The sequence below is a fragment of the Chiloscyllium plagiosum genome, chromosome 2 (assembly GCF_004010195.1).
Source record: "Chiloscyllium plagiosum isolate BGI_BamShark_2017 chromosome 2, ASM401019v2, whole genome shotgun sequence".
NCBI classification, from domain to species: domain Eukaryota; kingdom Metazoa; phylum Chordata; class Chondrichthyes; order Orectolobiformes; family Hemiscylliidae; genus Chiloscyllium; species Chiloscyllium plagiosum.
Genome location: NC_057711.1, coordinates 132072131 through 132098539, shown reverse-complemented (window position 1 = coordinate 132098539; position 26409 = coordinate 132072131). Strand labels below are relative to the sequence as shown.

The following is a 26409-nucleotide window of genomic DNA, read 5'->3' as shown; positions in this document are numbered from 1 at the left end:
CTGGTGGTGAGGGAGTGGCGGTGAAGGAGGCCCAGGACCTCCATGTCCACGGCAGAGGGGTGGGGGGAGTTGAAATCTTGGGTCACGGGGCGGTGTGGTTGATTGGTGTAGGTGTCCTGGAGATGTTCCCTAAAGCACTCTGCTAGGAGGCGCCCAGTCTCCCCAATGTAGAGGAGACCGCATCGGGAGCAATGGATACAATAAGTGATATGGGTGGATGTGCAAGGAAAACTTTGCTGTGGAAGGCTCCTTTAGGGCCTTGGATAGAGGTGAGGGAGGAGGTTTTACAGATCCTGCGGTGGCAGGGGAAGGTGCCAGGATGGGAGGGTGGGTTGTGTGGACCTGACCAGGTAGTCAGGAAACAAGTTAACAAACTGCCTATTACTATCATGCAAGACAACCTTGTTAGCCAGGTTTTAGGTAAACTCCAGGTTTTCCAACCTTTACCACCTGAAAATTAGACTCCAGGGAATTGTGATTAGTTGCAGTAAGCTTATGTGACAGAATACCAGGCTTGTCTTCAACAGTATATCTCCATTTCCCATGACTTCCAACATCACTCACCCAAAAACAAGACCCTCTATGGATTTGATCAAAACCTGTACATGCAGTTCTAGTGGGGGAAGAAAATAAAACAATTTACCCAGTTAATGGATCAACTGCCAACGAAGCTGGTTCTCTCAGGTCAGTATCAAACAGAGTCTTCCTTAAAGTTCCATCAAATGTAGCCACAGAGATCATTCTGGTACCACGATCAGTCCAGTAAACATGCTTGTAGATCCAGTCCACAGCAATCCCCATAGGAATACCTACATTCTCAATAACTCTAGTGATACCCGTTTTGCTTTTCTCTTCAGACATGAACAAACTAAGGAAGGAAAGGGAAGGAGGTTGTCAAACTTGGCAAGAATTTCTAAGGACCAACATTAAAATATGCCCTCTTAAATCTTTTGTTAAACCAAAAAGTGAACTGCAGTAATGAAAAGGTCTCAATTTTAAAAAGTTGAGTAAACAGATTAATAGCTGAAAATGTGTTGCTGGAAAAGCACAGCAGGTCAGGCAGCATCCAAGGAACAGGAGAATCGACGTTTCAGGCATAAGCCAAATACTTATACTATAATTGCTGAAATGCTGTAGGGTAAAGCTGAAAATGTGCTGTTAAATTAATCATGATGCTAAATTAAAAAAAAAGACAAACTGCCCTGGAATACCCAAAAGCAGCAATGACCATCTGAAAGGGTTTCTGAAAAAACCTGCTGTAGTGATTATTACCACCAGATTAGTTACCTGAAGATTGCTTGCTGACCCAAGTCAACCCAAAAGATTTGCTGTTCTGAAATGTCAACATCCAACGCCACTACATTTCTCAGCTGGTCAACTACTTGGGTATACTCTTGGTGATAGAGCCCCATTTTTCGAATATCGTGACGATTAGTAAAGATCAGATAAGGCTCTTTGTCTAGGAAAGAGAATAGACAAGGATGAAACTCAAAACATCTGAAAGAAAAATATTCAAAAACAGCCTTCAGCAATGTTCATATTGAATGACTTTGTGCAATCTAAGCTGAACTTTAGCTTTAACTAGAAATAAAAATTCACAGCCATACAAAAATGTGCAAAGATCTACATTTGTAGTTTTCCCTTCAGCTTCTGCATGCCCCAGCTCTGTCCACAATGCAAAGATCAACACCTTTAGTTTTCAAGTAGGTCAACTACACAGGATTATAAATCTGTGCTAGTCAGTAAGTAGGTAATGGTTTGTATCCCAACTGGAGCTAAAATACTTCCAGCCAATTGAGTTTAAGCAAAACTGCCTCCACTTAATGGGCACCACCATGCCTCCTTCAGTCTCAGACAGAAGTGTAATGTGTTAATCCAATCTTGATTCCTTGTACAATAAGTGTACCATTTAGATCCTGACAGTTGCATTGTTCACATCTGAAGCGAACAGGTTTCCTCGACAGACTTCTCAGCTCAAGTAGCTCCTCAGAAGGAGGTTGTGGCTTGGACAGGGATTGATGCATCTTTAGCCATAGATGAGGTCAAAGAATAGCCTATGTTCCTTTCAAATGGGAAACAGGGTCAAAGTTATGGACAGTCAGTGCTGTAGGGAAGAGAGATTAAGGACATTTGGAATTCAAATTTTACCCAAATTTGGAAAAGAATGACTTTAGAAATAATCAGCATGATTTTATGTAGGAGTTGTCTCAAACCTGAGGTTAAGGCAGTGGATGGTGTCCACATGGACTTTAGTAAAGCATTTAACAAGGTCCTGGATGGTGGGCTGATCCAGAAGATGACATCACATGGGATCATGGAAAGTTACCAAGTTGGTACAAAATGGCTTGGTCATAGATTAGGATAACTGGGGGTGGAGTGATTTCCTGACTGGAGGTTTATGATCCATCGTGTTCTGGGACCTGTTTGTAAAAAACTGTTTGGATGAAAATGCAACTGATCACATAGTAAGTTGTAGATGAAGAATTGGTGGATAGTGAGGAAGGTCATAAGATTACATCGGTCTATTAGTTCAATTAGGAAGCTGGGCAGAAAATGGCAAATAAATTTTGGGATGTCAAATGAGAGGATAATATATAAATGGCTGGACCCCTATTCAGGAGGGATCATAGGGTACATGTCCCCAACTCCTTGAAAGTGGCAACAAGTGAATAAAAGTGATAAAGACAACATACAGCAAGCTTGCCATCATTGGTCAGGGTTGCAGAAAGTGTGGTGCTGGAAATACACAGCTGGTCAGGCAGCATCCAAGGAACAGGAGAATAGACATTGAGCATGAGCTAGTCATCAGGAATCTGCTGGAGACCTTGGGCTCAAGCCAGACTCTGCTCCTTGGATGCTGCTTGACCAGCTATGCTTTTCCAGCACCACACGGATCTCGAGCATTTGTAGTCCTCATTTTCTCCTCCTTCATTGGTCAGGGCATGGAGTATAGAAGAAGTGAGAGACATGTTGCAGCTATACGACTCCAGATAGGCCACACGACAGAAGGAAAGAGGCAGATTTGGAGAGGGTCCAAAATAGTTTACCAGGACACTTCCTGGATTTGAGGGCATCAGCTGTAGAAGAAAAATTGGATTAAATGCAGATGTTTGTGTAAAAAACCAACAAGAGGGACAACTTGATAGTTATACAAATTGGAGGGGCAAGGAAAGGTTAGGTAGACTTTCCTCAGGGTGGAAAGTGTCAAATACTAGGGGGTATAGGGTTAAAAAGTGATGGGGAATATTTAGGAGATTGAGGCAAAGCAGATTATTGGATATCAATGTTTAGGATGCATGTAGACAGAAGCAAAGAGGGGATTCAGCCCTGGTGCAGGTAGGTGGGATTAATTTAGAATGGTACAGCAGGCATTGGGCCTGTTCCTATGCTGTACTGTTCATCCAAGTGTTAGACTGCTAACTCTTTACCATGTAAAAAATGTAACTTCAAATTAACCTTTTACTTTTCCACAAGGGGAGAGACTGGGCCAGTGATAATACAACAGCATGGACCATTATTAACCACTGCAAGTTACAAAGGCCAGCTGTGAATTCCCAATCTGCTATTCACGAGAGGAGTAATGGGGTAACGTTACATTCTTGACAATGTCGAGTTAGGCAGAAAGTTGGATTTTATTCATTTAAAATTCACTCAAGGATGGAGGAGGTCACTAATGAAGCAGTATTTATTGTCATCCCCAATTCGAGAGCAGTTAGAAGTTAAACCACATTTCTATGGGTCTGGAGACAGATGTAGGACAGACCAGGTAAGGATGGCAGCTTCTTTCCCTGGAAGGGGGGACTTGGGTTAGCCAGGTGCTTTTTTTTGGACAATTGAGTGAATTATTCACCACTAGACTCCCAATTCCAGATTTTTATTGCATTCTAAATTCTAGAGTCAGTAATAGAATCCAAACCCAGGTCCCCCAGAACATTACCTGGGGTTTTGGATTGTAATGATCAGTACCACCACTAGGCGGTTGCCTCCCCCAATTACAAAGCAGGTGTGTGTGTATTTGAACTTTTGATTGACCAAACAATTAATCGTTAGGAACAAAAACTTTTTACATCAATACAACTCAGCTCAAGCCTGTTTGCTACAAGTGAGTTACCATACCTGTCAATCTTGACCCTTTTTGAAATCCCACTGGAGACTAGAACAGAGCAGAGCAATCTGCATTCTGCCCAGAACCATGAACACTTGTAAGCAAGTCACTTGAAACATTTTACTTGCCTCCAACTGCCCTGCAGCTTTGATTAGTTGTATCCAAGCGATATCCTGCTAAGCATTCACATTTAAAGCTTCCGTTTGTATTAATGCAAGTTTGACTGCAGACTCCAATATCTTGACATTCATCAATATCTGAAAAAAAACCAAGAACATTTGTGAATGAGGCAAAGACTTTGATATGTCTTTTTCTAGCTGGCTACATCTAGAGAACTGGAATTCGAGAACGCAGTGGTTATGCTGCAGTTGTACAAAATAGTGAGATGCCACTTGGAGTGCGACAGCAGATCTGGACACCACATCTCAGGAAGGCTATATTGGCCTTGACAGAACAATAACTTTACAAAAATGATACTTTATTTCAGAGGTTAAGTTTGGAGGAGAGATTGTACAAATTAGGCCTTTTTTCCTTCTTCAGATTAAGCTAAAGGAATGATCCAATTAACATCTTGGAAGACAAGCCAAGACAGTAGATAAACTTTTCACCGATTAGGTATTCTCAAAACAGGGCCATATTGGACACTAAGGGCCAGATGATTCAGGAGAGAATTCTACACGCAAGGTACTGGATGTTCAGAACTCTTCCATAAGTAGTGAATATGGAATCAGTTCCATTTTTAAAAACTGAAGGCAAGTAATTTGTACTTTAAATTAATGGGGTGAGTGCATTGCTGGGTACACCAACATTTAATTGCCCAGAAAGGCAGGAAAGTCAGCCACCTTGCTGTGGGTCTGGAATCACGTAGATTGGAGTAGACAAGGATGGCTAATTCCTTCCCTAAAAAAAGGACAATGGTAAACCAGATGGGTTTCCGTTTCTATTTGCTAAGGTACGGCGTACATTCTTCTCAGACAAAAGGTACTCCAACATTGTTAGCTAGGGAGATCCAAGACCTGACTTAGTGAAGGATAGATTTCTGGGAGGGGATTGTTAGGGGCACTACTGGGTTTGTTTCTTAGGGAGGTAGTCAGTTTACTAAAGCAAAAACAAAACAGGCCAAGCTATCTATGCAAGTAGCTATTTTATGTTCTACAGCCACTACAAAGGATCTTGACTGACTAATACACAGCATCTTAATGTATCTACAGAGTTTGCAGTTGTTTCAGTAACCTTTTGGGTCAGTTATGATCCGATGTGGAAGATTAATGGCAATTCAAGGTACCCTTCAAGGCATTGATTTTGCTATTGCTTGCTACTTTAGGATATCTAATACACTGCAGTCTTGAACCAATAGCTAAATTACACTTTCATAAATCAATCTGTATTGAGCAAAATCAGTACAAAATTACCTGCACATGTTTTTCTATCGACCAATTCAAAGCCAGTAGGGCAGATACACTCATAACCAATGGCCAGATCTCTGCAGATGTGAGAGCAGCCTCCATTGTTAACTTGGCACTCATTTAGGTCTGGAGAAAAAAAGACAAAAATAGCTTTATCTTCCAGGCTCAAATCATTGGTTCCAAATTTAACTATGTATAAATGGGTTTAATGGTCCTGAATACTTTGAGGGGAACCATATTCAGTCCTGAACTGAGTGTAGGAGTTACAGGTAGACAGGGTGAAGGTAGAGTTTGGTACCTTGCCTTCACTGAGTATAGGAGCTAGAGGTAATGTTTCACTGTATAGGGGATTGGCATGGCCACTTAGAATACTGCATACAATTCTGGTCACCCTTTTTCGAAAAAGATAAGGCTTGATGTACAGAAAAGACTAAGTGGCTGTGATTGGAGGGTTTGAGTTATAAGGAGGCACCGAACAGGCTGGTGCTTTCCTTCCCCCACCTCCCCCCTCCCAGGGAGTATTGGAGGAGGGCTGACCTTATTGAAGTTTATAATGGCCAGAAAAGCACAGTGAATAGCAAAGTCTTTCCTTGGGTAGGGGAGTTCAAAACTAGAGGGCACAGGTTTGAGAGGAGAGATTTAAAACAAGGGACCTGAAGGGCAACTTTCAGAGGACAGTACATATACAAGATGAGCAGGAAGTGGAGGAGGTGGGTACAATTACAGCATTTAATAATGGTATCTGGATAGCTAATGTTGATGAAGGGTGAGGGATATGGGCCAAATGTAACTAGATCAGTTTAGGATATGGTCAGCACAGCAGAGTTGGTCTGAAGGGTCTATGACCACACTGCCCACTACAAGTACAGAACTACAAAAATTGTTGTTTTCTCCTGGTGAGTTTGTGGTAGAGCACCTTTTACAGGTTTGAAAACTAGTACACTTCTATACAGGTTAGTTATGAGCAGGAGCAATCCTGTGCTTTTAACAATTGCAAGCAAGCTAGTTAACCAATTAATGCACTGAATCTTGTCAATTTAAAAAAGGAGTATACCAACTGAGCAGAGGCTAAATGAATTTTGCTATCCTTTGTTCTGCATTTTAAAGTAGTGTTTGTTACAACCATCCACTACTTTTCTCCATTTGACTTCTTGGATACATGTAGCCTAAAGCCAAGTAATCAATTAGTGGTTTCCAACTAACAAGCAGGTTGATTTGTTGACTGGTTTTAAGCCACTTGTTTACAGGCTCCTCTCACTCACCCCTGACCTAAGTGTTTCCTCCACTACCCTCCCCTGTCGCACAGAGACCTTCCTAGCAATTTGCTCAATGTCTTACACAATTTCACTGCTCCAACTAGGTGGTTTCTTTCGTGCATTAAGTGACCATGCAGCACCAAAACGATACAGGAAGAGGGGACGATGGCAACATCTTACTAAAAACTCTATTCTCGGCAACTGTTGATTCAAAAATCAACCTCTGAAGAGGCCTCAACATTGTTATGCGAGTAATAGTAACTCAGTCACATATTAAAATCATTGCTATGAAAAAAGGATGATACTATCCAAAAGTAGATAGCGTGAACTCCATACAAATATCAGTCTCATCTGAAGTGGGTTATAGAAGTGCCAGATTAATTCATTACAAGTCACCCACGTAAAAACAGGAAGTTACTCCATGTAACTGAGGCAGTTGTGTGCAAGCCAAAGATGTACATGAAGGGAGCTTGAAGTTACCAAGCCCAAAAAAGGTTAGAGAAACTCAGGCACTTTACCAAAATCTTAAAATCAGTGTGCAAGAAATAATGGGAAAAGTTGCTTAAAACAAGTTTTAAAGCTGCAGTATAAAAAAAGGACAAGAGAAGGGGTGGGGGGGGGGGGGGGTAATGGGGAAGGAAGAAGCTATCTAGCTGAAGCCATGCTGCCAACAGGGAGCAGAAGAGTCCAAGGCAAAAGAAAATGTGAACATTTTTGGTCAAGCAAATTTGGGGGTGGGAGGGAGGCATCAAGTCCTCATGGCAATCAATTTGAGCAAGTTGCTGGGGAGTGGGGAGCAGAAAGTCAAAAACTATGAGAACAGGAATGGGAGATTTAGTGCAGAAACAAAGCACTTGATGAACTGAAGGAAGGATGGGAAACTGACCAAACAGATGGATTGTGGCAGATGCAGATGGTGGAAGGCAATTTAAACAGAAGAACACTGCCACAAGATCCCCATGTCTAAGCCAGATAGCTCAATACAAATCCCAGCTGCTTCAGGAGGTTTTATAACTGATCAAAAATAACCACATTTGCAGGGTTTCTTGTGGTACAAGGGCAATGTCTGTACCTCTAGACCAGGAGGCTCAGGTTCAAGTCCTACCTGCTCCAGAGTATTAAAAATCTGAACAGGTAGATTAGAAAATATCCTACTACAGCGATGAAACATGGGAATATTTCAGAACTTAGTTCAAGTAATTCTGGCTACAGAACATTTAGAAAAAAAGTCCTTACGACAGTATTTGAGGGGCTCATCACTCCAGTCCTTGCAATCTTGATGTCGATCACACACTTGGGTTAGAGATATACATTCTCCATTTTGGCATTTGAAGTCATCAGGTCCTGTGCATTCTGAAGGTAAACAAACTAGGTCAGCACCTTAGAATGGAGATGGAGAATTAACAGTGGACTCACGACACTTACCATTCTTACAGTTCAACTCATCACTGCCATCAATGCAGTCTGGAAATCCATCACATTGGCGGCTTTCTGGAATGCAGCTTCCATTATCACAAGGAAGATAATCTGGTCGACATGTTATAGGAGCTTTAAACAAAACAAACATCCATTTGTCAGTTCATTGGCACTCAACCCATTAAAAGGAATGTAACAGCTTAAAATATTTATGAAAATAAAGTTAGTCAGCCTGCCATGAATCAGAATGCACAAGCCTAAATTAGAACCTCATTTCCAGGTAGTCAAACTCAGTATCTTGCTAATACCACGATTTAATTCTATTTTAGGTTTAAAAAATTCAAACAGCAGGCCCAGTTGACAAGTGCCAGCTCATTGCAAGTTAAATTTAGTGCATCTAACTATTTATATATGCATACCAAGCCAATGTTATTACAAATCTTGGAAAGTTGAAGGATACTGGCTACAAACAGCCAAAATGTTACACTTGCATAGAACACAAAGCTGCATGACAAGTCCAGTCTGTTGCATTGGGGAACCATGTGGTTTGGTGAGGGGGGGGGGGGGGGAAATGTTGGTTTTAAAAACACAAGATATTGCAGTGTGGCAAGTTCTTTGTTCCCTCATCTAACACCTCAATTCTATTCAGCTCACTGGAAGAACCAAACTTCCAAGCACCTGCCACATGAAGTGAAGTGAAGTTATTGCAGAAAGACAGACCCACGGAGCAAGAGCGGTGTCAGGAGATTGGGAAATAATAGACAGTGGTTGTTCAAGTAGGTAAGGGCAGAGGTATGCCACAGTTCAATGCTGAAGCTTCAATTGTTTACAATTAATAACTTGGATGATAGGTACAGTTGCCAGTTATCCTGAAGATGGTGGGCAGTATAACTGTACAGAAGATAGAGGTTACAAAAAGTATGGGCCAAGATGTAGCAGATTAAGTACACAGTGGGATAACATGAAATTGCTGAGAAAGCAGTTTAAAACTAATGAGGGATTACAGGGCTCACAATCCATTGGAATTTGGCTGTCCTTATGGAGGTGATCACAAGTGTTTTGTATTTGTGATTAAACAAAAAAGTAGGATTTGTGTTCCATTATAAAGGACACTGGTGAGGCTACATCTCGCATGACATTAGAGGAAGGAGACTTAGTAGTGGTTTTAAAAAGTTGAAAGTAATACTCAAAATTAAAGAGGAATTGCTGTGTCGGAAAGTCATTTCTGTTGCTCTTAACTATATCTTCCATGTTCAATCCAAAGGGGTCCTGACATTTACGAGGGGATTGATATTCCCTTCTGGAAGGATCACTTAAGTCAGGGGCTCAGTCATTTACAATTAGGTAAAATTTCTGGATAGTCTTGAGTGGACTTCCTGCAGAGCTGATGAATGCAGAGCACTGAAATACTTAAAAGCAGAGGAGATAGACAAGCCCCCTGAACCTGCTGCAATGCTTGGTCAAACATCCAATACCACTTTTTTGGCATACCCTGGAATGGCTCAACACCCTCCTGTGACCCACCATCCATCATATCCTGCTCCTTGGAATGTACTAATGTAAACGGAGTAGCTCATTCCCCAGCTCCACAGATTCCACCCTTTGTCCTTGAGTGACCCTGCCCTTTCCCTAGCTATCCTCTTGCTTATGTGAAAGATAGGACTAAGGGAAATCCTAAACTGTGTGCCAGACATTTTTGCCAAAAGCTTAAAGGATTAGCTTGTGGCTCAGCCACATTAGCCTTCATTAGAAGTGGATTGTTTCAGAGAAGTTAAAAATATAAATGGACTTATTCAAAATCTCATTTGAAGGAGAGAATCTAGAAGTCTCTAAAATCAGACTAAACTGGAATGGAAATTGATCAGATTGGTCCAAAATAATCTGAAGTGCTGGATGCCATCTATATTAGATTATGTGGACAGAATGTCAGCAGTACAGACGAATTCAGCTTGGAGCAGAAGACATAAGCAAAGATTGAGAAATGTTCCTTAAATTACCCTTAAATGAAGGCTTGCCATACACTTCCACTGGGTAGTGGAGACAAGATAATGACTTCTTTAACTGCATAGTTCATTTCCAAGTGTAGAATGAATGCAGATTAACTTCCTACTTATACACTAACTTTCACATTCTGCTGGTCTTCCACTAAGATTCTATTCAGAAATAAAGTCATTGAGAAAACCGGTGGCATCCTAAACAGGTTTACACAAACTAATTGAAGTGTCAACAATCCACACCATTTTATTAGCACAGCTAACCAAAACCTGAAGCTTTCTACCCTAAAAAGATAAAACAAAAGTTGGAGAAACTCAGCAAGCCTTGCATCATCTGGCGAGAACAATTTCAGGACCAGTGACCTTTGATTCACATTTGCTGTTTCAGATTTCCAGTATCTGCAGTTTGTTTTAAAACAGAAACTTGACCACTTACGACAGTTAACTTCATCACTTCCATCTTGACAATCAGCATCACCATCACAGTACCATCGACTATGGACACATTCACCAGAGCCACAATAGATCTCATCAGGAGGGCAAGTCACAGGAGGAAGGGGATGCCCACAGAGAACTGGAGATTCATCTGATCGATCACTACAATCAACATTAGAGTCACAAACCCAGTGCGAAGAGATACATTCAGAATTGTTACACTGAAATTCATGTGGCCCACAGGCGATTGATGTACAGTTCTCCTCATCACTTCCATCACCACAATCATCTTCACCATTACAAACAAATGCCATGGAAATACATCTGGCACTGGCACAGGCAAATTCTTCTGTGCTGCAAGTAAGGTTGCCTGAATATGAACGAGACATTTAAGTATATCAAAAGGAGTCAGTCAACAATTCACAACATCTAAATGACATGCTATAAATCTAATCCAAATCTGTTACAATATTATATACATTTAGGCACAAATGCTAATAAAAACAGACTACATCCTAACTGGGGCTACTCAAGAGGAAAGAGGTTTCAAATTTGTAAACCTGAAATACTGCAGTGTTATTAGATCACGTTCAGATGGTTCAAAGTTTGAGATCACCAAATGTTTAAAGAAAGCTAGGAAAAAAGCTCCAAAAATTGGTCAAATGTTAATGCAAAGTCATTGTTCAACTGATGAGTTTTATATGGCTTATATATAATACAAGTGTCAAGATCAAAAGGAAAGACTTTTGGTGGGTTAAAAAAAAAAAATCTACTTACCACAACCATCTTCATCTTTGCCAGTATCACAATCCTCTACTCCATCACATTTCCAATAAACAGGAATACATTCAAGGGACCCAGGGCCACAGCTTACCTCATCAAAAGCACAGAGGCTCATATCTAGAAAGAGCACATTGAAGCAAGCATCTTTATATTTGTAGAAACTTTGCACTTGTGGACAGTAAATTAAATGGAAAGAGAAAGATCAGCAAGGTCCACAGGTGAGTAATGTGGAGGCCAATAGCAAGCTTTGCAACGTCAGCATTTTATATTGCCTGCTAATGCTGAAACCCAGTATGAGATTAGGTACTCCCCTCTTCAACATCGTAGGATCAGTGGGTGAAGCTAAACTTAAAGTCACCTCAACTACTGGAGGTGTAGTAAGATCAATGAACACTTTGATGTGCAACAATTGCTGTAGTGTAGCAAGTATAGCAGCCAGTTTGCATACAGCAAGTTCCGATAAACAGTAATGAGTATAAACCCTGAGAGAGGAGGGACAAATATTGGCTTCAGACATCAGGATAGCTCACCAACTTATCCTGAAGATTAGTGTCAGATTTTCCACACCCATTTGAGGGAGAGGAAGACATCTGTCTGACATGCTATCCAAAAAAAAAAAAATTAAGAGCATAAACTCAGGACAATTACCTCTCTACTGAATGGGCAGGGGAAAGTCTACCCTCTGGCTCAAGGGTTTCATTCCTTTTTTCTGGTAAATAGTTTGGCATCACATCTAAGAGTGTTCAAAACAATTCTTGCTTGATGTCTTGGTTTAAACTCTACATTAATGGAGCAGCCCATTACTTGGTACACAACTCAAACATTGGAGAGATTGAGACTTTTGAATCTTTGATTGTGCTTATCAGGATAATCTTAAAGGGGGCATCTTCAAAAAGATGGGCTACTTTGGGAAAACCAGAATTATACAAAAACAAAATCAAAAAGGACATCATTCCAACAATACTGAAATCAATAGGGGTATAAAAAGAAACAAACAAATACATAGCTAAAGATGGAAATTAATGGAGCTAAACCCCAATTCTCCAGACCAGCTGGGGTACAGAGGATTTTTAAATTAGCTGCAGATGGAAGCCCCAGACGATTTGGTAACAGCCAACATGACACCCATATACACAAAGGAGAGAACAGGCAGCTATCGGCCAGCTAGCGTAACATCTGTCTCCAAGAAAATGCTAGAGTTTATTATAGAAAAGAACATCAAGAGTGTACCAAAATCAAGTGGAGTCAATAGGGCTTCAGGGAAAATACATGGCAAGTTTTAGTTTTTTTTGAAGGGGGTAAAAATCAGGACAGAGGGGAAGGAGTAGGTGCAAAATTTGAATTACCACTGAATGCTGTAGCATTAAGAAGAGTTTTTCCCCTGGTTTTAGAGATAGAGACAGGTACTGAGCAGTCTATAAGAACTTGAAAAGCCTTGGGGTGTTTAAAAACAAATTGGAAGGCAGTAAATCTCTCCCAACTCTACTTTGAAATAGTTTGATGTTCTTCCACTGGGATTGGAGATTGCAATGTGAGAGACAAACAGAATCTGGTTTCCTTCCCTTCCTTTTAACTTTGTTACATCCACTATCACAATGTTCTTCCCTTCCCCCACTTCAGCAGGACTGTTCTCTCCTGTTTGGCACTTAAACACCATTGATGAAGGACTTTTGCCTAAAACACACAGTCTCCTGCTCCTCGGATGCTGCCTGACCGGCTGTGCTTTCAGCACCACACTCTTGACACTGATCTCCAGCATCTGGAGTCCTCACTTTCTCCCACTTAAACACTGTTCAGCCATTCACATGCAGCTCAATCTGAACCAACATCCTTTCTTGGCTGCACTTCATCCTCCACTATTACGAATGCTACTCCCCCTTCCAAATCTGCTCTGATGAACAGACTCAACATTAGCTTACTCTCACCAGAGGATGCTGCCTGACTCACTGATTCCTTGCATTTATTTCCTAATTTGCCTTTTGCTAGGAGGTGTTTGTGGGATGTTAACACATTAGAACAGTTAATTATTGGAATATTTAGCAGAATACTACTAAACTCGAATTCTTTTGTTGTAGTTTAAAGTGTTTGAATGAAGTGCTTTACTTAATTGAATAGTTTGACCAATTGAATTGTATCTGGAATGTAGCACCTAACATTTACCTTTCAAAATAAAAATTTGGTCTAGCTACTTTGACATTTTGAGGGGGTGTGGTCTGGGCCATAATACCATGTTAGGTTTGATAAAATGGTATGACACAATGCTACTTAGAATAAAACGCTAAGGTTGGGATGGGAGGGGGGCTAGGACTGGCCTGGGGAAAGTGTCATTTCAGCCAATCATCGCAGACACTGCATTAAAATGTTCTAGCTTGGATAAGTGGAATGAGCATACTTTGACAAATAGGTACAAAAAAAGCAGCTAACAGATTTTGGCTGATTAAGCAAAGGATTCTGGGTAATCCGAGATGGAGGATAGGAAAAATGGTGGCCTTAAGAACTGCCTTAGTATTTTAGGTGTTGAAGGTGGTGGTTTCTTTGAATTTCAGCAGTGATTACTGTATTAACTGTTGCATTGTTTTGGAACTTTTTCTCAAAAGATCAAAACAACAGCATTTAAGAGAGAAATACAAGAGTGGAGACTACACGGTTAGCCAAAGAAATCTACACTGCTGACAGACAGCAGTGAATCTGCACAACTACTGCCTTTGTTTTTGAGTTCAAGTATCTCTGGATGTTAGAGTTTAAGAACAAAGTGAAATTCTGCCAGAGGTAGGAGGCTGGTACAAACAAGCAAACTCAATGGGTATATGAATAGGAAGTGTTTAAGAGGGATATGGGCCAAAAGCAGGCACATCTACCATTTTTGCTTAAAGTCAATTTATGTTGGAAAATTACAGAGAGATTAAAGAGAGACTTCATTTCAGAATGAATGGAATAAGAGATAGGGATGTTTTGCTAAAGAAATACATAGGCTACAGCTGGGTGTATTGAACTGTTCAGTCCCCTAATGCAAAGGCAATCTAGAGAGGAATACAAATTTATTCCCAGGTATGGAGGGGATTGTCTTAAAGAAACGGTCTGTACCTCAGTTAAGAAGAGCTGACTCAGAGCTTTAGAGGGTAAATGCAGAAGCTCATTTTCCCTTATGGTAGTTTTAAACAAACTTTAAATCTCAGTAACTAGTTGACCATTTAAGATGGGAAAAAATGGAGGACTGCAGATGCTGGAGATCAGCTGAAAAAAGTGTTGCTGGAAGAATGCAGGTCAGGCAGCATCCAAGGAGCAGGAGAATCGATGTTTCAGACATAAGCCCTTCAGGAATGAGGAGGGTGTGCCAAGCAGGCCAAGATAAAAAAAAGGTAGAAGGAGGGCCATTGGGAATGATAAGAGGTTAGGGTGAGGGAGATAGGCTGGAGAGGGGGTGGGGGCAGAGCGATCAGGAAGATGATTGCAGGTCAAGGCAGCGGTGCTGAGTCTGAGGGTTGGGACTGAGATTGGGGGGTGGGGGGCGCGCAAGTGAATTAGAAAGCTGGAGAAATCTGCATTCATTGCCAGATCATGGCGACATGACACCTGGAGGAAGAACACATCTTCTGCCTAGGAACCCTCCAACCACAAGGGATGAATGCAGATTTCTCCAGCTTCCACATTTCCCCTCCCCCCCACCTTCTCAGTCCCCAACCCTCTGACTCCGCACCACCTTCTTGACCTGCAATCTTCTTCCTGGCCTATCGCCCTCACCTCAACCTCCTACCTATTGCATTCCCAACACCCCCTCCCCCAAGTCCCTCCTCCCTACCTTTTATCTTAGCCTGCTTGGCACACCCTCCTCATTCCTGAAGGGCTTATGCCTGAAACATTGATTCTCCTGCTCCTTTGATGCTGCCTGACTTGCTGCGCTTTTCCAGCAACACATTTTTCAGCTCATTTAAGATGGGAGCTTCAGGTACAGTGAAACTCAAATTTGTTTACTGCAGAGGATTGCAAAGGCTGCCATTAAAAAGGAATATTCAAGGCAGAAATAGATTTTTAAATATCTAATCAAATTAATCCAGGACACTAGCACTGATTATTCAGATCAGCCATCTCATTGGTGCAGATTCAAATGGGAAGTCTACATCTTATCCTGGAAAAGAAGGGCAAAGCTTCAAGTTTAAAAACAGTTAACTGTAGTATGATGCAGATTTCTTTAACAGCTACCCAGGTGGTATTTCAACCATCAGGATGCTGCAGAAAAAGGGGTGGTACCCACCACAATTCAGACATTTCAGTATTACTGCAGCACCAGTATGCAGGCTGTTCAGTGATTATGCAAGATAGCACATTCCTTCTGTAGTTTGTAATAGGTAAAGTGAGCCAGAGTCTGGAAAATGCAAAAAAGGTAGTTTTGCTCTTATGCAGCACTAATCCTCCTGGTAACAATCAGAAGTGGTTTTATAGTGTGATCAGTTGTGCTTGTAATGTGGCCATTCACACAATTAGGACTACTCGTTTTGTACAGAAAATGTGAAATCTTCAACATTACGATCTTCAACCAGACAGACATCTTGTGGAGCCCATAGTTCATGTTGCCTTCTCCGTGATCTCAATTAGCTAATCTGAACTAATATGGAGTTAGTTGGATGTGGTGTTTTGCAGAGTGAAAAAACCAGAATGTCAGCAACATATTTTCAAGAGTTGTTTCATATACTGTATACAAACATATCTTAGAGGAGAGTACCTGGTTTAGGTACCAGACAGAAACTGAAATGGCTGGTTGGTGAGGGTTGGTGAGGTGGATGGCTAGTGCTCTCAGTATTTAAGCAGTTTGGACACAAGGAGAAAAAGCAAACAGTGAGGTATTGCAGTTAGTGTGTCTAAGCGGCTCACTGGCCAATCAGACAAAACACTACCATTTTGTTAGAGATCCATGAAAGGAATAACATCTATTGAACTAACATCAAACTAGCTATCCAAAAGTTAAGTGATGCTAAACAAATTTGTCATCTTAAAATAAAGGGAGAATTTGTTAACCCCTAAAGAAAACTGTGGATGCTATAAGTCAAAAAAACAGATTGCTGGAAAACTCAGAACTGTAGAGAGAAAAATCAGTTACTATTTCAGGTCCAGTGACTCTTCCTTCAGGATGAATGATTCCTTTGTAATGATCATACAGACTAAAGTGTTACCTTAACCATTCAAAACAGCAAGATCAAAACTACCTTGAGTTTGAGTGGTTATCCAATGCAATGTGGCTATTCTTTTACAGTAAAAAAAACACAACAGCAAATACTTACAACATTCTTCTGGGATTTCATCAGATCCATCTTCACAGTCAGCATGGCCATCACATTTCAGTCTGAGGGGGAGGCATTGTCCATCAGGACACACAAAGGCTGTTGCTCCACACATTGTGTCACCTACCAAAGAATAGTCAATATTTTAATTAGGCCTTAAATTTTAAAGTTAAGAAAATCGCAGGATTTAAACAGTCATGAACATCTGCTCAGAGGTAACACTGTGGCTGAATACATGTACCTGCAAGTGTTGTATACATAAAATCAGCATATTTAGATCTCTCACCTGGAACTAAGACTCCCTACCTCTGAACCAAGAGACTCATCACGAGAGCCCTACACATTGTGCCTGAACAAGCAGCATTAGGCAACCCATACACACTACATTAGTCAGAGCAAATCTAAAACAGAGGTTCAATATTTAGTTGCTGAACTAGTATTTACTAGAACATTAGCACCAACTGTGAAAAGAGTTTAACAATACTTCACCTTAAGCTATATTAAAAAAGGTGGCTATTCACAACCCAGAACATTAGTGTTCAACATGCAGGTGTTAAAATTTGAATCTGAAAGTAATTTTAAAAGACAGAAGTTGAAAAACAGAAGAAAATACAGGATTCACCAATTCAGATGCACAAATCTATAAAGTGACAAAAGATCTTTGTGCAAGTTTTTGAAATGATTGTGACATTAAAAAGTTTAGGAGCAGCCCAAATCTTTTGTGAAAGTAATAGATTTTTAAAAATACCTCGCCAGTCATTTTCCATTTTTTGATTTTGTCCATTGGATGTGTTTCTGGCTGGAATTACATGTGTGTAATTGTCCTGGAGACAATAGTAAGCTGCCATTGTAAGCCAATACAGTTCTTGGAGTACAGCAAACATTAGATTGTTATTAGGAAAGGGGGTTACAATCCTGGTATTCAACAAGGAAAGAATAGCATAGATAGCCAAATTGGAGGGCACGTGGTCTGGAGGGGAACTTTAGGTGTTGTTTTCATTCATGCACTGCCAGAGATCTTTCAGAGGCAAAAGCTGTAGCTTTGGAAGGACCATAGAAAAGAAAAAGGATGAGGAGCCTGGGTCAGTCACTGCAATGACTCTTGTGGATGGTACACTGCTGCTGAAGGGAATGAATATTGATGAATGTATATCAGATGGATACTTTGTCAAAGCTACACCAAAGTGTATATCCACTCCAGACACCTACCTTGTGCATGTTGGGTAGGCATTAAAGTGTCAGGAGCCAGGATACTTGCCTCCATAATCCTAGTCTTTGACCTGCTCTTTTAAAGATTGTCCAGTTCTGTTTTAGTTCAATGGTAATCCCCAAAGAGGTCAGTGAGGGATGCAATGATAATATGTCACTGAATGTCAAAGGTGATTCCTTTTTGGAAAAAAAATGTCAACTGTCCAGCATTTGGTGTGACTATCATTTGCCAGTGGTCATCAGTCCAAGCCTGGGTGTTGTTTAAGTCATGCTGCATTATGGACAAGGGTTAATTTCTAGTATTCAAAACGAGTCTTAAATGCTACCATTATAACTAGGAGAAAAAAGGTGAGGACTGCAGATGCTGGAGATCAGAGCTGAAAATGTGTTGCTGGAAAAGCACAGGTCAGGCAGCATCCAAGGAGCAGGAGAATTGACGTTTTGGGCATGAGCCCTTCAGGAATTCCTGAAGGGCTCATGCCCAAAACGTCAATTCTCCTGCTCCTTGGAGGCTGCCTGACCTGCTGCACTTTTCCAGCACCACATTTTCAGCTACCATTATAGCTAGACATCCTCACATGAGCTCAAAATGGAGGGAAGGTGATCGATGAAGCAAGATGGAACCTGGGACACTCCCTTGAGGAACTCAGTAATGCCCAAGGGCTGAGATGGTTCATTTGGTAAGTTTGTGCCTGGCATAGTCCAGCCAGGCAAGAGTTCCCTGTCAATTTCCATTTGACCTCAAATCCATTTAGAGCTGCACTAGAACAGCCACTGACATGGAAAACAGTGGATCTAACATACACTGTACTAATACTTCACTGCAATTAACTATACCTTCAAATTCAACATTACAAACTGGCTTGGGGTTTCAATGGATAGAAAGTCTAAAATAAAGGATACAATAATCAACATTAGAATCCCCTCCTCAGGGCCCATTGGTTTGATATAAAAATCAAACATTTGATCTCCAGATTAGAGGATATTTTCAGTAGATTTACACCATCCGAATGCTCAAGTGAGGGCAACCTTTAGACTATACCACAAAATATTTAGCACAAGCTTGGCTTTTTACCTGCACATGACCTTCCATCTGCATTCACATCTACATTGTTTGGACAGACACAAGTGTATGTTGATGAGTGAATGCTAATGCGTGGAGCAGGAAGACACATGTATTCACAACCTCCATTCAAACTCCCATTACATCGATTTTTACCTGTCAAAAAAGTACATTGAAGAATACTGAGGAAGCCAGGCATATTATATAGAATGGAGATTACTTTGTACTGCATTAAGTTTGCTCAATAAACTGTCAATATCCAAGCTTTATTTCAGAAATTCAAACATTGCTATGTGTTCAATACAGCTGTTAACCAAGTTAAGATTTTCTGCTCTCCTCACATTGTTAAATTGCAGTAGGAATTGGTCATGCAAGTCAACCTTAACCATTTCACAAATGCCAGTCCTCAATTGGAAAGGCAACTTAAATTACATGGTAAGACTGATGTTTTATTGGGTCTAAGAGATCAGCTAAAAGGCTGAAGAGCTAATGCAGACACAAGTTCAACCAGCTAGCATACCAGACTAGGAAAAACAGTATGCAAGCTGTCCCCACTAGTGAATTGTTGGGGAACTTCCAGCTATCCAACTACAGGGATTTAAAAAAAAAAAAGAGCTGCCTATAGACCCCTCACTACAATTATGTATTCTTATTCCAAGGGCTGTCACATTGGAGACCAGACAGACAGTTCTGTCTGAGAATTCATAATTTGGAGAGAGTGGGAGTGAGCAGAGGCACACCTTTCAATAGAAAAGTACAGGTCACAAGCAGGTAAGGAATAGACATTGTTTCTTTGGATTAGATTACATTACAGTGTGGAAACAGGCCCTTCGGCCCAACAAGTCCACACCGACTCGCCTAAGCGTAACCCACCCATACCCTTACATTTACCCCTTACCTAACACTACGGGCAATTTAACATGGCCAATTCACCTGAAGAGGCACACCTTTCAATAGAAAAGTACAGGTCACAAGCAGGTAAGGAATAGACATTGTTTCTTTGGATTAATTTTGGTTATGCAGAGACAAAGTAGATTAAGGGCCAGTTTCAACATTGAAGATTTCTTTACTCATTCATGGGGTGTCTGTCACTGGCTAGGCAGCATTTATTGCTTGTGCCGGATTTCCCAGAGGGTAGTTAGAGTCACCCACATTGGTGTCTGGTCTGGCCTCTGACTCCAGAGTCAGTTTCCTTTCCTAAAGGAAAGGATATAGTGAACGGATGTTTCTTTTAAACAAGTTGACTGGATTCACACCATTAGACTTTATCTCCCACGAAGGGATTTAAACTTGGATCCCCAGAACATTATCGGAAATAATCATCCAGTGAATGCAACTACAATATTGCCTTCCCTAATGTGCACGCTCATTTTACCATATTGATAGATGGGCTATGACAATAAAGACTTCAAATTATTTTGAATTTTCTTAGATCAAATTTTCAAAGAATTGCAAGATACTGGAGATCTATTAAGTTTAGTCCAAAAAAAAACAAAATTATACAGCTCATTAGTGCTGCAGTGCATTTACACTGAATGTGGAGCATGAGATTTCATAATTGGCAACTTTTAATATTTTCTTTAAAATAGAAAAATTAAAAAGATACCTGATGGTTGTGTTAACTCATGGTAAACAATAATATCATGAGGCTCATCAAGATTGGAGGCTATAGTAGTTACATTAGCCCCTGTGAATTTATTGGCACGATAAATAGCTTCATTCTCACCATCGATCCAAAAGACATGATCCTATCAAAAAAATTAAAATTCAGGAATTTAACTATAGTGTTTGGATTCTAGTGCAAGTATACTAGTCCTCTACAAAAGGAATTCAACGACCTTAATTTTTCAAATACATACAACTATAAGCAAAAATATATAAACTTCTCAAAACAGCTTGGGAATAATCTTCAGCACAGGTGCACTGTCAAAGTAGTTATATGCTTAAGAGATCACCACAAATGTTCCATATGTGCTAAATAAGTTTTGCTACAATGACATGTGTTTTCTTATTGTAAAATGGTTAGTGCATTGTATTACAGCATGGAAACAGATCCATTGGTCCAACTAGTCTAATGTTGGCCATGTTTCCAAACCAAATTCCCACCTGCCTTCATTTGGCCCAAATTCTTCCAACTTTGGATGGGAGAGGTAGTGGGGACAGCAGATTGAGTGTCAGTTCAGAAGTGGAGTGCTGGAAAAGCACAGCACACCTTTTACCAGTGCCACACTTTGACCATATCCATCCAAATCTCATTCACAAGAATATCCAGTTGTCTTGCAAACAAACAATGTAACTGTACATGCATCCACCACTTCTGGCAGCTCATTCCACAAAAAAAATTGCCTCATGTCTTTAAAAAAATCTTCCACTCACCTTAAGACTAGTTTGAACACTTGCCCACTTCTCCCTACCACCCCTAGTGAGATTCCTTTCATTTATCTATAACTGATTTTAGAGACTTTTAAAAAGGTCACCCCTCACTTCTTACATTGATGAAGTCCCAGCCCTTTTATCTCTAACTCGATTCCCACAACATTCTGGTAATTTTCTGAACCCTCTCCAGTTTGATATCCTCCCTATAACAGGTCAAGACTGCATACAGTACTAAAGGAGACCAACATGTTAAATTGTCCTCCATCATTTGCACCTACCTCAGTTTGTTTTTGGGATGTTAGCCATAAAGTTATGGCTTTGGATCAGAGTGGTGCTGGAAAAGCATAGCAGGTCAGGCAGCATCTGAGGAGCCGGGAAAAAAAAAAAAATCTTACCTCAAAGAGTGCTACACCAAGAGGATGAGCAAGGAATTCTTCAGATCTCAATACAGTTTGCCTATCCTGACCATTTAGATCAATGCTTGACAGTGTGTGCAGCTTTGAATCAACCCAATATAAACGGCTTTTCACAAGATCTGTGAATAAATTTAAAAGAGGTTAGTGTACAAGATCTGAAAGCATTTTTGGCAGAGCAGGCTCCAGTTGTCCACTTACCAAGTGTAATGTCATTTGGCCAGTAAATCTCTCTGGTAACAAACAGCTGGCGATCAGCACCATTCATTCCTGCCTTTTCTATCTTGGCTGGCTCACCCCAGTCTGACCAGTACATAAACCTTTTCAATTTAAAAAGAAACAAAGTTAATTGCTTGCAGTTGAAATGAAGATGTTAGATTGCTAGTCATGACCATTGAGGAATATGGTATTGGTTCCCATAGTCAAGTTGCTACATTAAGTGTAAATAGCTCCTCAGCCTAGAGTCTGGTGTGTGAACCTACACATCATTCAAACCCACTGCAGTATCAGCAAGCGATTAGTCAACAAATAGAATGCCAAAACCTTGCAATTTCTAAGACCTTTGTGCCATCCTATACACATTTGAATAAAAATGTTAAATCCACCAAATATTAGCAATGTAATTAACTGAAACTAATTTTGTTGCTTGCTAATAAAGGCTTTTATTTAAATCAAAGCTATTGATTATAGCAGTTAAAAAATTTCTCAATACCCAGTTAATGGATCAGCTACTATAGATGCTGGTTCCTTTAGGTTGTTCTCAAAGAGGATCTTCCTTTTTGTTCCTTTGAAATTGCCCACTGAAAGTGTTTTAGTGCCAGAATCTGTCCAATAAATGTTGGCATGAATCCAGTCTACAGCAACTCCCACAGGGTGGTACAAATCACTGAAGATTCTTGAAATCTCAATTGTACCATCTTGTTTGTTAATCAATGCACTAAAAACAAAAAGAAAAAAAAAAAAGTTAAGCAAACTGGATTACAGTTTATTCAAATTGTAAAAAAATTAGAAAATAAAATCTAGTTGATTGGAATAAATCTCAATCACAACCCACTGGCATTGATACCAGAAAGAGCTCTGTTAGCAGGTACAAAGCAAGTTGCATTGGTCCAAAGTTCATACACAATTTGTAAATGCTACAGAATCGAATATTACAACATCTAAGAGCGGTGTTATGATCCAGAAGAATTTCAAAAGGAATTAAACATCGTTGACCAGTAGGATAAACCATTAAGGCTACAAATTCAGGTTTTAAAAGTATCAAAGTGTTCCTGTTAAGAGTCCAGACGGTGCTTGCAGTGATTAATATTTAAGTTATTATACATTGGCAACCTGGATTTCATTATCCTGACTTAATGGGTACAATGTTGAGGGAAGTGGCTGGTGAACCATATGGACAGAGGTTCTGCATCTATGTTCAGTGTCTGTTCAAGGCCAGGGATCAAGAGGAGAAAGAGAGGTCTGCAGATGCTGGAGATCAAAGTTGAAACTTTATTGCTGGAACAGCACAGCAGGTCAGGCAGCATCCAGAAGGGCCTGTGCCCGAAACGTCAAATCTCCTGTTCCCTGGATGCTGCCTGACCTGCTGTGCTGTTCCAGCAATAAAGTTTCAACAGGGATCAAGAGCACCTCCTGCTTGCCCTCACCCCCTCTCCAAAATTGGCCTGCGTCCAATTTGTCTCAATTAAAATTTCTAGCAAGTTATAACTGGAGCAAAGCAGCCATGGTTCAGCAATGTATCAGATTAAGAGGCAAAGTTAAAGGATGTCTATTTACTGCAAAACAATCAAGTTATCCATTTCCACATCTGGAACAAAAAAAGTATATAACATTCCATTGTGCTACACAAATAGGTGCAAGCTGGAAGTTTGCTACGCATGGAGCTTTTGATGTGCAGAGTTGCTTATTACTAAGAGTGTACAACTGATATCTACAGCAGATCAAGAATATACCAGCACTTGAGAAGGTAGCCCTGGCACTGAACTAAAGTTTACATCCCAAAATGACTAAATTAAAAGTGGCACCATTTCAGCAACATGTCTCTAACCTCTGATCACTAAAGATCTTTCACTCCCCATACAGTTTACTTACAAACCTTCGCTTTTGGATTTCAGAATCTAGTTGTACGCAGTACTAGAATTAAGCAGCAAGGACTTTACACCTCAGTAAGAACGAAAGATATGCAAAACAGAACCAAGCAGCAAGAATTAGAAATTTTACTAAGCACAAGTTTTTGATCATACAGGAGGCAGTTAGGGGAAGTGGGAATAGCAATATATGGTTAGACTGTTCACTGAGAATTACTAACTTCAGAATGGATTAAGTAAAGAGATTTTGCCCTTCAGAGAAAGCACATGACAATACTATAGACAGCAACAGCAGTTACTGAAATTTCTCATGTTAGTGAGTTAATAAAAAATGGACCAGAATCGTAATGTCTGATTGGTCAAAGTGTTCAAGTGTTTCATTCACAAGCTATACCTTGAGATTTTGCTCGATAGCAAACACACACCGCATTTAAAAGTGGTTTTAAAAATCCAAGGTCCCCCAGAAGTAGCATTGTTGGACACACTTACCTTCAGGAATTCATCTACAAATGGGAGATGGTGGCCTAGTGGTGTCATCACTAGACCATTAATCCAGAGACCCAGATTGTGATCAAGGACCTGGGGCCATGGCAGCATTTGAATTCAATATATTGAGAATTGGGTCTGAGGACCATGAATCCTTTGGATTGTCAGGAGAAACCCACTTTGTTCTTGAATATCCTTTAATGCAGGAAAATTACTATCCTTACCTGGTCTGGCCTACATGGGACTCCAGACCCACAGCAATGCAATTGCCCAGAGGGCAGTTAGGAGTCAGGTCAGGGATTGACAGAATGCTGTTCTGGATAGTGACACCCACAGTGATTAAACTGCCATGTGTTGTATACAGAAGGTTGAGATTGGGACAGTTGTCTGATGCAGGTTTGCAAGCTACACAAAAAATTGAACATAAAATTCCTACAGTGCAGAGGCTATTCAGCCCTTTGAATCCACATCAACCCTGAGGAGTATCCCACCTGGACCCAGCTCCCTATCATACCCTGTAACTCCATGTTTACCATAACTAATCCATCTAGACTACACACTAGATGGTTTCAGCATGGCTAATCCACCCAACTTGCACTTTGAACAGCAGAAACCCACTACAGACTTTGTAAGAACATGTAAATCCCACAGAAACCAGGCTAGAATCAAACCTGGGCCATTGGTGTTGTATACAAAACACTGCAGCCTCACATGTAATCTCAATGGATTTGAATTAAGAACTGCCAAGTCAGAGGTACAACATGGAAACAGACCCTTCAGTCCAACCTGTCCATGCCAACCAGATATCCCAACCCAATCTAGTCCCACCTGCCAGCACTCAGCCCATATCCCTCCAAACCCTTCCTATTCATGTACCCATCCAAATGTCTCTTAAATGTCGCAATTGTACCAGCATCCACCACATCCTCTGGCAGCACATTCCATGCATGTACCACCCTCTGCATGAAAAAGTTGCCCTGTACATCTCATATCTTTCCCCTCTCACCCTAAACCTATGCCCTCTAGTTCTGGACTCCCTGACCCCAAGGAAGAGACTTTGCTTATTTACCCTATCCATGCCCCTCATTTTGTAAACCCCTATAAAGTCACCCCTCAGCCTCAGACACAAGTGACCCTTCTCCCTGAGAAACATTGGTAACAACCCATCACCCCACAGCTTAAGAGCTAGTTAAGATTACCCCAAAGGGGAAAACCTCAATTTAACAGTGTTTAAGTTCCAGCTATCCTTTTAAAGCACTTTACCTTTAAATCAGCAGTTAGGTTTATTCTCCCACATCTAGTTGAAAGAAATGAATGTTTTGTTTACAATTTCAGAAGTCTTTGTAACCTTCAGCCACATATTTACACTTCAAAGTGAATAGCTGTCCTTCGAATTAGAAACTAGTATTTTGTTGCTTTTCTGCAAGTTTCAGCTGGGAAGTTTTACTTGGTGGTTGAATAGGATGCAATGCTGATGATAACGATGAACTTTGTATTAGTTGCCATAGCATGCAAAAAAAAAAAGGATTGGTCATGTTACTGAAGAGTTCAATGGCCTTTTAATACAGCTTTGGTGTGCATATTTAGAATACAAGTCACAGGCACAAACCCAGCTTAAACTAAAACAATTTGTATATTATATAGTGAGCATCCCTCAACATTTATGCTGAGAAATTGGTAAGGAAAGAGATTATGTCACATGCAATAAGATAACATGACAACTGGTCACATTTTAGTTTACTGCAAGACAGCATCAATAATTTGAAAATTGTAAAGAGGTCAAAGAAACTTAAAATTTGCTCACTAAGAGCTCCTATAGTCTAGCTTCCTAGCAGGATTGGCCAGAGACTTGGTAGGAAAAGCAACAGATCTGCAGCATAGATGCTGAAGTAGGACATTACTCCCCCTGATGGAGGATGTCAGGAGGGGTGGAAAGTTAACCTCATGAGCTACACAAGCTAAAGGTCACCATCCTAGCAACTGATGATCCAAAAAAGTGGATGGCCATGTTAAACGACCCAGCACCCAGGGATGTGCAAGACAAGTGGATTTTCCATGGTTGGGGGGGGGGGGGGGGGGGGGTGGGGCGGGGGAGGGAAGTTAC

At 40.6% G+C, this 26409-nt stretch overlaps 1 protein-coding gene across 1 annotated transcript in view; it reads right to left on the bottom strand.

Annotated features, from left to right (window-relative positions):
• LOC122564024 (low-density lipoprotein receptor-related protein 2-like) overlaps nucleotides 1-26409 on the bottom strand; it is a 109787-nt gene that overhangs the window by 74672 nt on the left and 8706 nt on the right. Inside the window, exons 9-22 of the mRNA XM_043718478.1 lie at nucleotides 22445-22669; nucleotides 21934-22052; nucleotides 21715-21854; nucleotides 20550-20691; nucleotides 18956-19099; nucleotides 16672-16794; nucleotides 11390-11512; nucleotides 10614-10982; nucleotides 8193-8315; nucleotides 8004-8120; nucleotides 5518-5637; nucleotides 4234-4362; nucleotides 1288-1459; nucleotides 644-868 (exon numbers count right to left, since the gene is read on the bottom strand). Coding sequence (XP_043574413.1) covers nucleotides 644-868; nucleotides 1288-1459; nucleotides 4234-4362; nucleotides 5518-5637; nucleotides 8004-8120; nucleotides 8193-8315; nucleotides 10614-10982; nucleotides 11390-11512; nucleotides 16672-16794; nucleotides 18956-19099; nucleotides 20550-20691; nucleotides 21715-21854; nucleotides 21934-22052; nucleotides 22445-22669 — 2271 coding nt within the window. The remainder of the gene's footprint in view (nucleotides 1-643; nucleotides 869-1287; nucleotides 1460-4233; nucleotides 4363-5517; nucleotides 5638-8003; nucleotides 8121-8192; nucleotides 8316-10613; nucleotides 10983-11389; nucleotides 11513-16671; nucleotides 16795-18955; nucleotides 19100-20549; nucleotides 20692-21714; nucleotides 21855-21933; nucleotides 22053-22444; nucleotides 22670-26409) is intronic.